At 44.7% G+C, this 13,337-nt stretch overlaps 1 protein-coding gene across 1 annotated transcript in view; it reads left to right on the top strand.

Annotated features, from left to right (window-relative positions):
• LOC144685705 (eukaryotic peptide chain release factor subunit 1) overlaps nucleotides 1-13,337 on the top strand; it is a 56,188-nt gene that overhangs the window by 22,451 nt on the left and 20,400 nt on the right. Inside the window, exon 2 of the mRNA XM_078550505.1 lies at nucleotides 12,114-12,289. Within this exon, the coding sequence (XP_078406631.1) occupies nucleotides 12,114-12,289 (176 nt within the window). The remainder of the gene's footprint in view (nucleotides 1-12,113; nucleotides 12,290-13,337) is intronic.

The following is a 13,337-nucleotide window of genomic DNA, read 5'->3' as shown; positions in this document are numbered from 1 at the left end:
ATTAGTTTAAATTTGAAGAAATGCTGCCAGAGACTGCTGTGTTGCTGCTTTTGAATGTGTGTCCAGTTCAATCTGTGGCTATTAAAATTTGAAATAAGCAATTGTTGGCTTCCTGGTTGGGTCAGGACCATGGTGTTCATCGAGTTTTTAGGTCTTAGTATCTCTTCCTCGAAAGCTAGCTGACCACTAAAGCTTTATGACAGCACAGTGCTCAAGTTTGTGTGGTTCATAGCATCATTTAAAAGAACAACTGTATGTTTGCTTGTCCATCTGTATGCTTTGTTTGTCCATCTGTATGCTTTGTTTGCCAAGTGTCTTCTGTGTCACATTGTGGCAGGATACAATGTGATTCTGTGCAAAAGCGATTACAGAACTGGAGCTGAACTGTGAATCTGCCTAATGCGAGGACTTCAATTATACAAATTTCTTAGTTTTAGTTGAGCTATTATTAACAGGTAGGAGAGCTTTCATGGTTTGTAAAATTTTCCACCTGCATTTTCAGCATCTCTTTTGTAAAAAGAACCTTTTATTTCAAAAATCCAGCATCGAATGAAATAGCTTCTCTGTCTGTCCTATTGAATCACTGGTTGTTTTCTCATCACTTGTCATTGGAGGCTGTTCTTCTTGTCAGCCCGGCCAGTGAGTGATGATAGGCTATTCAATTGTCATGGGTGTCACAGATAACTTTGATCGCTTAAATCCTGCATGTGTGAACTGTGATTAAATCTATATCAATACTCAGTAAGACTCCACAGTTTGGATACTCTGTACAATTTTGGGCTCCACACGGGGATGGGAAGGATTTTGACACAATAGACTGTATACAGTGCATGTTCATGAGGAAATAAATGTGAAGAGATGCTTGAAAAACTGAGGCCGTTTCAATTGGAGCAGAGGAGTTTGATCTAGAGCAAGGGACAGAGTTACAAACTTAAAAGCGATAGATTGAGGACAAAGAGCAGATGAAACCTTTTAACCATTTGGATTGTGTGATGTGAAACGCGCTGCCACAGTTAATGATTGAAGCCAAGACTGTGTTAATATTTTAAAATGTTAGGGTGTTCAAGGAAAGGTGGAATAAAGGGATAAGGGGGGGGCGACGGTGGACACATGGGATTAAGAGACTGCTGATGGGAGGGTGAACGTGGACTGGGAGGGTGAACGTGGACTGGGAGGGTGAACGTGGACTGGGAGGGTGAACGTGGACTGGGAGGGTGAACGTGGACTGGGAGGGTGAACGTGGACTGGGAGGGTGAACGTGGACTGGGAGGGTGAACGTGGACTGGGAGGGTGAACGTGGACTGGGAGGGTGAACGTGGACTGGGAGGGTGAACGTGGACTGGGAGGGTGAACGTGGACTGGGAGGGTGAACGTGGACTGGGAGGGTGAACGTGGACTGGGAGGGTGAACGTGGACTGGGAGGGTGAACGTGGACTGGGAGGGTGAACGTGGACTGGGAGGGTGAACGTGGACTGGGAGGGTGAACGTGGACTGGGAGGGTGAACGTGGACTGGGAGGGTGAACGTGGACTGGGAGGGTGAACGTGGACTGGGAGGGTGAACGTGGACTGGGAGGGTGAACGTGGACTGGGAGGGTGAACGTGGACTGGGAGGGTGAACGTGGACTGGGAGGGTGAACGTGGACTGGGAGGGTGAACGTGGACTGGGAGGGTGAACGTGTCTGTTGGAGTTGGAATTTCCACGTAACGTTAAAGTGCTTTTAGGAGGGCTAACTGAATATATATCTGGGACAGAAACACAGACTTCATTTCTCCCCAACTTGGTTAGTATATTGGTTGATCAGCAACAGCTCTTACTTTTTTAAAATAAAGGATAGATAATTTACTGTGCTGTGATTCTTTGAGGAAGTAACCAGCAGGGTGGATAATGGGAAACCAGTAGATGTAGTATATTTGGGTTTCCAAAAGGTATTCAAAAAATTGCCACATAGAAGATTGTTACACAAGATAAGAACTTATGATGTTGGGCACAACGTATTAACATGGATAGTGGAATGGTTAACTAACGGGAATCAGAGAGTCAGGATAAATGGGTCTTTTTTGGGTTGGCAAGCTGCAATTAATGGTGTGCCACAGAGATCAGTGCTGGAGTCTCAACTATTTATTATCTATATTAATGCCTTGGATGAAGGGTCTAAGTGTATGGGTGCTGGCCGCACAAATATAGGTAGGAAAGAAAGTTGTGAAGAGGACACAGTCTGCAATGGAATATGGATAGGTTAAATGAGTGGGCAAAAGTTTGGCAGATGGAGTATAATGTGGGAAGATGTAAACTTGTCCACTTTGGCAGGAAGAATAGAAAAGCAGTATACTGTTTAAATGGAGAGAGACTGCTGAACTCTGATACAGAGGAATCTGGATGCCCTGGTACATGAATCACAAAATGTTAGTATGCAGGTGCAGCAAGTGATTGGGAAGGTAATTGGAATGTTGTTTATTGCAAGGGGAATGGCATACAGGGAAGTGTTGCTACAGTTGTACAGGGCCTTAGTGAGACTGCATCTGGAGTGCTGCAAACAGCACTGGTCTCCTTACTTAAAGTTATAATTGCAATGGAAGCAGTCCAGAGAAGGCTCATTCGACTGATTCCTAGGTTTAAGGGGTTATCTTATGAGGAAAGTTTGGGCCTGTACTCGTTGGAGTTTAGAAGACTGAGGGGTGATCTTATTGAAACATATAAGATCCTCAGGGGGCTTGATAGGGTTGATGATGGGAGGATGTTTCCCTTTTGTGGGGGGAGTCTAGAACTAGGGGTACAGTTTAAAAAAAAATAAGGGGTCCCCTGTTTAAGATGGAGATAAAGAAGAATTTTTTTCTCTCAGATCGTTGTTAGACTTTGGAATTTCTTTCCCAGAGAGCTGTAGAGGCTGAATCATTGAATATATTCAAAGCTGAGGCTTTTGGTTGACAGGGGAGCCAAGTGTATGGGGGGGCTGGCGTGCAGGCAGGAAAGTGGAGTTGGGGCCCAGTTAGATCAACCATGATTTTATCGAATGGTGGAGCAGGCTTGAGGGGCCGAATGTAGCATTCTGCTTCTATTTTTGATTTTTTGCAAATAATACAGCTGTTCATTTGTTAAGAGAATAGTTACTGGACCAGTGAGAGAAGTAGTATGTTGGAAAACAAGAGGGGGAAGATTCTGCCTTTTTTTTTGGCTTGTCAAGGTTGTTTTTCACTTTGCATGCAGCTGAAAATACTGTTGGATGGGGTGATTTTTGCTGTGAGCAGGTGTTCACTCTGTTGCGGTTGACATTTAAGTGATCATTCTGGACAGTAGCCCTTTGAAAAATGTTTCTCTATCTCTTGTCTGTGCCAGCTGCAGTGCTCAGTTGTGGCACAGTGCACAGAATGTGAAGTGCAAGAGTCCACAGAATGACAACTGTAACACAGAACTATTATGAGGGCTTTATTATTCTCACTGCTTGTGATTTCAACATTTCCCATCATTTTTTTTGGTATTCTGACCAAATTCTCCAATGTTCAGGTATCAAGCTAGGAGTTGCACTTATTGAAAATTTGTTTAATCACTGCAAATTCTAAGATATGTGCACAGAAAAGAAATCTTACATTTATTTATCAAGCTCAGGACATCTCAAAACACTTTACAATCAATGAAGTACTTTGGCAATGTAGTCACGATTGTAATATAGGAAATGTGGCAGCCTATTTGCACATAACAAGATCCCACAAAACAACGATATTATCATGACCAGATGGCACCTCATCCACCACTTCAAACATTCAATCCCTCCATCACTGGTGCACAGTGGCAGCAGTTTGTACCATGTGCAAGATGCACTGCAGCAACTCGGCAAGGCTCCTTCGACAGCACTTTCCAAATCCGTGATCTCTACTGCTTAAAACAACAAGGGTGCAGGTGCAAGCTCCCCACCCAAGCCCCACACCATCCTGACTTGGAAGTATATCACAGTTCCTTCACTGTCGCCACATCAAAGTTCTGGGACTCCCTCCCTAACAACACTGGGCATACCTACACCAATAGACTGCAGTGGTTAAAAAAGGCGGCTGAGGACCACCTTCTTGAGGGCAATTGGGGGTGGGCAATAAATTTTGGTGCAGCCAGAGACACCCGCACCCCATTAATGAATTTTTTAAAATCAGTTTTTGTGAGTTAGAGGGATACTGGGGATGACTAACCATGCTCTTTGAAATAGTGCCATGCGACGTTTTATGTTCATCTGAGAGTACAGATTCAGCTTTGCTTAATGAATGACAGCATCTCTCCTTTGTCTCTGGAGTGTGACCTGAAGCCACAACTTTGTGATTCAGGTGAGAGTGCTACCAACTGAAGGACAGCTAACACTAAGTACGCAGTAAAGTGGTGTTTTTGTGGCAGCTTTTAAGTTTTTTTTGTTGAGATTAGGGCATCTTTTCCACTATTCCTGTACTCCACCATCTGAACCAGGTTATAAGAGGATGAGGGCCCTATCTCACCCAGATCCACATATATATGATCAGCAGTCAGAAGTAGAAACTCTGACTTATGCCAGTATAACCCATGGTGCTGGATATATTGCTTTCTTCAGTATTCATTTATTTTAGACATGTCATGTGGTGGTGTTCTCACTGATTCGAAGATGGGTTTCACCATTGTAAGGACAGCGTCAGAACTAGCTCCGTAAAGATGGTGAGAAATAGTGGATATTTCAAGCCATGTAAGTTAAACTTGTGTTTTGGTCTGTATGACAGATCCTTCAGGAACTAAATTGTGGTAAAGGTGTGTGTCAGGTTCGTTTTGAAGTTTTTTTTGTTCATGGAATGTGGTGTCGTGCATTTATTGCCTATCCCTAATCACCCTGGAGAAGGTGATGAAATGCAGGTGTACATATGGTGGAGGTGACGCTGCAATGCTGTTAGGTAGGAAGTTGCAGAATTTTGACCCAGCAACAATGGCAATATAGTTCCAAGTCAGGATGGTGTGAGACTTGGGGAACCTGGAGGTGGTGCTGTTCCCATGCATCTGTTGTCTTTGTTCTAGTGGTAGAGGTTGCAGATTTGAGGTACTGTTGAAGAAACCTTGATGAGTTGCTGCAGTCCATTTTATTAATCGTGCATACTATAGCCATGTTGCATCCATGGTGAAGGAATGAGTGTATACTTAAGGTGGTAGATTGCTTTGTCCAGCTTCTTGAACTTTGAGGCTGCGCTCATCCAGGTAACTGGAGTTGTGCCTTGTCTTGTAGGCGGTGGACAGGTTTGGGGAGTCAGAAGGTGAGTTGCTCACCTTGGAATACCCAGCTTCTGACCTGCTTTTGTAACCACGGTATTTATGTGACTGATCCAACCAAATTTCTGATCAATGGGACTCCAAGGATGTTGGTGGAGAGACTTAATGATGGTAATGCTATTGAATGTCAAGAGATATCCATAGCCTAGCACTTATGTGGCGCAAATATTCCTTTTCACTTATCAGCCCAAGCCTGAATGTTGTCTAGGTCTTGCTGCATGTGGGAATGAATCGCTTAATTATCTGAAGAGGTTTGAATGGAACTGAACGCTACAATCACTGGCAAGCATCTCGTGAGAGTTTGAAGGGTTGGGGGGAGATGTCATTGAAGTAGCGGAAGATGCTTGGGCTTAGGGCACTGCACTGAGGAACTCCCTGCATTGATGCCCTAGGACTGAGATGATTGGTCTCCAACAACTATTGCCATCTTCATTGTTTTAGGTATGAATCTGATGAGTGGAGAAATTCCCCATTCCCATTGACTTCAGTTTAGCTAGGGCTCCTTGATGCTACACTCGGTCAAATGCTATCTTGATGTCAAGGGCAGTCAATCTCACTTCACCTCTGGAATTTCAGCTCTTTAGCCCATGCTTGGACCAAGAATGTAATGAGGTCAGGAGCTGAGTAGTCCTGGCGGAAACTTCAAACTAAGCATCTGTGAGCAGCTTATTGGTGAGTAAGTGTTGCTTGGTAGCACTGTTGACAACACTTTCCATTACATTGCTGCTGATTGGAAGGAGTCTGTGGGGGCGATAAATGGCTGGTTTGGATTTGTCCTCCTTTTTGTGGACAGGACATACCTGGGCAATTTTCTACTTGGCTGGGTAGATGCCAGAGTTGTGGCTTGGCTTGGGGCACAGCTAGCTTGGACCACAAATTCAGTACCATTGCTGAGATATTGTCAGGGTCCATAGCCTTTGCTGTGCCAGCGTTTTTGACCATTTTTTGATATTATGTAGAGTGAATCAAATTGGCTGAAGACTGGTGATTGTGATGCTGGGAACCTGAGGAGGAGGCTGCCAAGGTGGATCAATGACATACTTCTGGTTGATGATTGCAACTACTTCCGCCTTTTTTCTTGCACTTGTGCTGCCATTCATGGGAGAGGGTGTTCATGCAGCCTCCTCTTCATGTTGACTGTTTAATTGTCCACCACCATTCAAGGCTGGATGTGTCAGGATTTGATCTGACCAATTGATTGTGGGATCACTTAGTTCTGCCCATAGCATGCTGCTTCTGCTGTTAAGTCTGCATATAGTCCTGTATTGCAGCTTCACTGGTCGGCACTTCATATTTTGGGTATGCCTGATGCTCCACCTGGCATGCTCTCCAACACCCCTCATTGAATCAGAGTTGGTTTGCCAGCTTGATTAGAATGGTAGAATGAGGGATGTACCAGGCTGGGAGGTGACAAAATCTGATGGAATATAATTCTGCAGCTGTTGATGGCCCACAGCACCTCATGAATGGCTAGTTTTTAAGCTGTTAAATCTATTCCCATTGTGGAACAGTGGTAGCACCATACAACACAATGGAGAGTGTCCTCTGTTTGAAAACTTGAAAGGTTGAAACCTGGGACTTCACTCGGTCAGTTACCAGGTTGCGGTTGGTGATGTTTGCAATCGACCAGGAGGTGAGCCATCTAGAGTTGGGGCTGTTGTCAGTTTGTAGAGTGTGGAGTGTGTTCTAGTAGGGGATTTCAGACACATGCATGGTTTTTTTTTGAGGTCCTGTGTCAGTGGGAGGGCTTTGTTAGCTGTCAGCCGGTAGCCTCCTTTTGAGGAAGATGTTTTTCTCTTGTGGACATCAGGAGGTTCAATATGTGCTAACACAGGAAGCTACTCAGGTTGTGCTGGTCTCAATATCCCAGAAATAATCCTCATGATTTCCTGGAAGTGGGTATTTACCACGTTGTGAGGCAGCTCTTGAACTAGTTTGAGCAGCAGTCGCCTGCTGTGGGAGACCAGGGTAAATGAAGCAGTGTGAAGTTGTAACTTTGGCAGTGGCTGTTCTACACAATAGATCTTTGGTGCAGTAAAGTTTGAATCTTTTACAGGGGTAACATGAGCCTGGTTTCCCTCCCATGACAATGCCAGTGGTGAGCAGCAATTGGCGACTTAACTGAAAAAAGCTCCCAGTTTAAGGCTAACTTGAGAGCTAGTGGTGAAGGTTGCTAGCTGTGGGCCGGGGTGTGTTCAACCGGGAACCTACAGCTCAAATTGTACACTTCAGATTTTTGTTCACAAGACGAAAGAGGACCAGCTTTCCACATTTTTTTAATTCATCTGCAGGAAATAGGTCTTGCTGGCTAGGCCAGCATTTATTGTCCACCCCTAATTGCCCTTGAAAAGGTGGTGGTGGTGAGCTGCCGCCTTGAATCGCTGCAGCCCATTTGGTGTCGGTCCACCACAGTGCTGTTAGGGAAGGAGCTCCAGGATTTTGACCCAGTGACTGAAGGAACGGTGATATCACTCAGGATAGTGTGGGGCTTGGAGAAGAACTTCCAGGTGGTGATGTTCCCATTTATCTGCTGCCCATGTCCTTCTAGAATGGTAGTGGTCATGGGTTTGGAAGGTGCTATTTAAGGAGCCTTGGTGAGTTTTTGCAGTGCATCTTGTAGATGGTACACATGGCTGACACTGTGTATCAGTGGTGGAAGCAGTGAATGTTTGTGGAAGGGGTGCTAATCAAGCGGGCTCCTTTGTCCTGGATGGTGTCAAGCTTCTTGATTGTTGTTGGAACTGCACTCATTCAGGCAAGTGGAGGGTATTCCATCACACTCCTAACTTGTGTCTTGTAGATGGTAGACAGACTTTTAGGGAGTCAGGAGGTGAGTTACTCACTGAAGGATTCCTAGCCTCTGACGTGCTCTCGTAGACCCAGTATTTATATGGCTCGTCCGGTTCAGTTTCTGGCCAATGGTAACCCCCCAGAAAGTTGATAGTGGGGGATTCAGCGATGGTATGCCATTGAATATCAAGGGGCAATAGTTAGATTCTCTCTTGTTGGAGATGGTCATTGCCCGGCACGTGTGTGGCGTGAATGTTATTTGCTACTTGTCAACCCAAGCCTTGATATTGTCCAGGTCTTGCTGCATTTGGGCATGGACTGCTTCAGTATCTGAGGATTTGCGAATGGTGTTGAAGATTGTGCAATCATCAGTGAATATCCCCACTTCTGACCTTATGCAGGGAAGGCCATTGCTGAAGCAGCTCAAGATGGTTAGGCCTAGGGCACTACCCTGAGGAACTCCTGCAGTGATGTCCTGGAACTGAGATGACTGACCTCCAACAGCCAAAACCATCTCCCTTTGTGCTAGGTATGACTCCAGCCACCGGAGAGTTTTCCCCCTGATCCCATTGACTTCCGTTTTGCTCAGGCTCTTTGATGCCTCACTTGGTCACTTTGATGCCACACTTGGTCAAATGCTGCCTTGATGTCAAGGGCAGTCATTCTCACCTCACCTCTGGAGTTTAGCTCAATCAAGGCTGAAATGAGGTCAGAAGCTGAGTGACCCTGGGAGAACCCAAACTGAGTGTCATTGAGCAGGTTATTGCTAAGCAAGTGCCACTTGATAGCACTCTTGATAACCCCTTCCATCACTTTACTGATGATCGACAGTAGACTGATGGGGTGGTAATTAGCCGGTTTTGATTTATCCTTTTTGTGTACGTTACATATCTCGGAAATTTTCCACATTGCTGAGTAAATGCCAGTGTTGTATCTGCACTGGAACAGCTTGGCTAGCTGTGCGGCAAGTTCTGGAGCACAAGTCTGCAGTATTATTGCTGGAATATTGTCAGGGTCCATAGCCTTTGCAGTATCCAGTGCCTTCAGGTGTTTCTTGATATCACGTGGAGTGGATCAAGTTGGCTGAAGACTGGCATCTGTGGTCCTGGAGACCTCTGGAGAAAGGATGGATGGAGATGGATCATCACTCGGCACTTCTGGCTGAAGATTGTAGCAAATGCTTCAGTCTTATCTTTTGCACTGTTGTGGATGAGGATGGAGATATTTGTGGAGCCACCTCCTCCAGCGAATTGCTTAATTACCCACCACCAGTCATGATTCGATGTGGCAGGACTACAGAGTTTAGCTCTGACCTGTTGGTTGTGGAATCACTTAGTTCTGTCTATCACTTGCTGCTGATGCTGTTTGGCACGCAAGTAGTTGTGTTGTAGCTTCACTGGGTTGACAGCTCATTTTTAGGTATGTCTGGTGCTGCTCCTGGCATGCCCTTCTGCATCCTTCATTGAACCAGAGTTGATCCCCTGGCTTGGTGGTAATAGTAGAATGGGGGATATGCTGGGCCATGAGGTTACAGATTGTGGTTGAGTACAATTCTGCTGATGGCCCATAGCGCCTCATGGTTGCCCAGTCTTGTGTTGCTAGATCTGTCCGAAATCTATCCCATTTAGCACTGCGATCGTGCAACACAACACGATGGAGAGTATCCTCAGTGTGAAGACAGGACTTTGTCTCCACGAGGACTGTGCCGTGGTCACTCCTACCGATACTGTCATGGACAGATGCAGCTGCAACAGGCAGGTTGGTGAGGATGAGGTCAAGTATGTTTTTCCCTCTTGGTTCCCTCACCACCTGCTGCAGACCCAGTCTAGCAGCTATGTCCTTAGGATTCTAGATAAAAAGCAAAATACTGCGAATGCTGGAAATCTGAAACAAAAACAGAAAATGCTGGAAAAACTCAGCAGGTCCAGCAGCATCTGTGGAGAGAGAAGCAGAGTTAACATTTTGAGCCCATATGACCCTTCTTCAGAGCTGAAGAGAAGTGGAAATGTGACAAAATTTATATTGTTTTGGGGGTTGGGGCAGGTGAAGCTGGATAGAAGGCCAGTGGAAGGTGGGGACAAAGGAGGGATTGACAAAGATATCATGAACTAAAGGACAAAGGAATTATTAATGGTAGTGGTTAGTGCAAAAAAAGGTGCTAATAGTGGCGTAAAGAAGAAAGCAGAATGTGATTAAAGCAAAACAAGGATAGCACTGTATGAAAGAACAACATGGAACAAGTGACAGATGGCCCTGTAGGGGATGGGGTGGGGGGGGGAAAGGATAGAAAATAGGATGAAAAAGGGGATAAAACAACAGATAAATGAATAAAAATAAAGTGGGTAAAAAATAAAAATGAATGTAGAAAAAAGAGGATGAGGATGGAGGAGAGAGTCCATGGTTTGAAGTTGTTGAACTCAATGTTAAGTCCAGAAAGCTGTAAGATGCCTAATCAGAAGATGAGGTGAGTTCCTCCAGTTTGCGTTGGGCTTCACTCTTTCAGTTTCTGTTTTCCTTTATAACTCTACCTGCTCAGTCTGTGGTGGTGCTGCTGAGTGACTCTTGGTGATGGACATTGAAGCCCACCACCCAGGGTACATTGTGTGCCCTTGCCACCCTCAGTGTTCAATATGGAGGAATACTGATTAATCAGCTGAGGGGGTGTGGGGGTGGTGGGGGGTTGCTGTACGTGGTAATCAGCAGGAGGTTTCCTTGCGCATGTTTGACCTGATACCATGAGAGTTCATAGGTGCTGGATTCAATGTTGAGGATTCCCAGGGCAACTCCCTCCCGACTGTATACCACTGTGCCGCCACTTGATGGTGGGACAGAACATACCCAGTGATGGTGGTGTTTGGGACGTTATTTGTAATGTATGATTCCGTGAGTATGATTGTCAGGCTGTTGCTTGATTAGTCAGTGAGACAGCTCTCCCAATTTTGGCACAGGCCCCTAGATGTTAGGAAGGAGGACTTTGCAGGGTCGGCAGGGCTGGGTTTGCCATTGTCACTTCTGGTGCCTAGGTTGATGCTGGGTGATCCATCCGGTTTCATTCCTTTTTGTTGACTTTTTAGTGGTTTGATACAACTAAGTGGCTTGCTAGGGCCACTTCAGAGGGCATTTAAGAGTCAACTGCATTACTGTGGATCTGGTGTCACATGTAGGTTAGACCAGGTGAGGACAGCAGATTTCCTTCCCTCAAGGACATTAGTGAACCAGATGGATATCACACCGTCAACACCTCTTTGTCCTTTTGTCTATGACATCTTTTGGCAATCTCCACCTATCACTGGCCCTCTATCCAGCTCTACCTGTCCCACCCCCCCTTAAACCAGCTTATATTTCACCTCTCTTCTATTTTTCCTTAGTTCTGTTGACGAGTCATATGGACTCGAAACGTTAACTGTATTCCTCTCTGCAAATGCTGTCAGACCTGCTGAGTTTTTCCAGGTATTTTTATTTTTGTTTTTGTTATGGATTTCCAGCATCCGCAGTTTTTTGCTTTTATCTTAGTGAACCAGATGGGTTTTTCCCAACAACCGATGCTGGTTTCATGGTCATCATTAGACTTTTAATTCCAGATTTTTTTTATTGAATTCAAATTTGAACCTAGGTCCCCAGAGCATTACCCTAGTTCTCTGGATAACCAGCCCAGTGACAATACCACTATGCCCATGCTCTCCCTGTTAGAAGTCTGTGTCCAAGCTTGGATTGCTAGGGTGCATCCATGGAACATTGGGGGCGGGAGGCACCAATATGCTCCCGCTCTCATTAAATGTTGCTGATACTATTGAACCCAGATGTTGTGGTTTAAGGTTTATCCACCAATAAAGCAAGAATGCTGAGAACAGCTCTTTCCAAGCCTGGCCCATATCATTCAACCATTACAAAGCACTCAATCAGAAATATGAGTGTAAATAGTTACTGGGCTTCATGAGCCATATTGCCAGGGCTCAAGAATTCATATTTTGTGCTAGGAAGTAGCAGACTGGCCCCCACTGTTTTATAGAATGTTTCTGTCCTTTCAGTGTTACTAACAGCTTGTTGTTTCTTTAGGAATGGCACCAGTATGATTTCGCTCATCATTCCTCCCAAAGACCAGATCTCACGAGTAGCAAAGATGTTGGCGGATGAATTTGGCACTGCCTCAAACATCAAATCTCGAGTGAACCGCCTGTCTGTGCTGGGGGCCATTACGTCTGTACAGCAGCGTCTTAAACTATATAATAAAGGTCAGTCTTTTCTGCATTTTACACAATTTCTCTTGGGGTTGGTTTGTGTGTTTTGCAGTGAGTTGACTGTTATGTGTTCACATTAAAGCCACCTCTTGTGGTAAAAGTTATTTAAGCTTCCCTCCAGTTGGCCTAGTGGGTTAAAATGTAACTGGCCTGATATGTTGACCATGAGCTCCACATGAGTCATTTCGTGTCATTTAACTGGTAGGAACAAAGAAATCAGTCAGCATTCCTAACCTGATGGTTATTCAGTGGAAAGTGCAAGTTAATGACCATGATTCGACAATGCAGATTAGGTTTAGAATAAACAGAGACACTGAAGTAAACGATGGTTATAGCCAGCAAGGAAGCAGCGCATGATGAGGAATGGTGAAAAGCAAATGAGAAATTGGGATGTTTGGTGCACTAGGCTGGAGAAGCTACAGAGCCAGAAAGGAATGAACTGTGGAGCTCAGAAAAACAGAAGTAAGGAACTGGGAGGCGAGCTGAATCATGTAGAAAAAAGAATGGGTGGGATTAGGCAAAGAAAATTGACTTAATTTCGTAACACAACAGTTTACAATACTTCAGGGGGAAAAAAAACTAGTGTTTTGAGAAAACATTTAGTCCTGTCTTAAGCTCTTAATGTGATTGTGCCACTGATGAATACATTGCAAGCTGAGTTCCATAATGCATGAAACAACATTGCAGTGCCACTTGGATCTTATGGCAGTCTGAAAATTTAATGACGACACAGTACAAGCGTGTTTTTAAAAGTGATTCAATGAATGTTTGATGTTTTCATACTAGTCCATTTGAATTGAGATAAATGCCCAAAAATACAGCTATAAATTTGGTCCTGCAGTCTCATATCAAGAGACAAGCTCTTAAATCAAGAGATTTGGTTTAAGAGTCATTTTTTGCCCCCCAAAACATAAACTAATATAGCCTGATAGTTGGTTTATAAAACTCAGCGGCGGCTTATTTAATGTCAAACAGCCATATAAAACCATTCTCTCAGTTTATATATGGCTATAAAAGCAGACCCAGAGTATAGCGCTCAAAG

The sequence above is a fragment of the Cetorhinus maximus genome, chromosome 10 (assembly GCF_964194155.1).
Source record: "Cetorhinus maximus chromosome 10, sCetMax3.hap1.1, whole genome shotgun sequence".
NCBI lineage: Eukaryota > Metazoa > Chordata > Chondrichthyes > Lamniformes > Cetorhinidae > Cetorhinus > Cetorhinus maximus.
The sequence above is the reverse complement of the archived record's forward strand: the minus strand, read 5'-3'. Positions and strand labels throughout refer to the sequence as shown.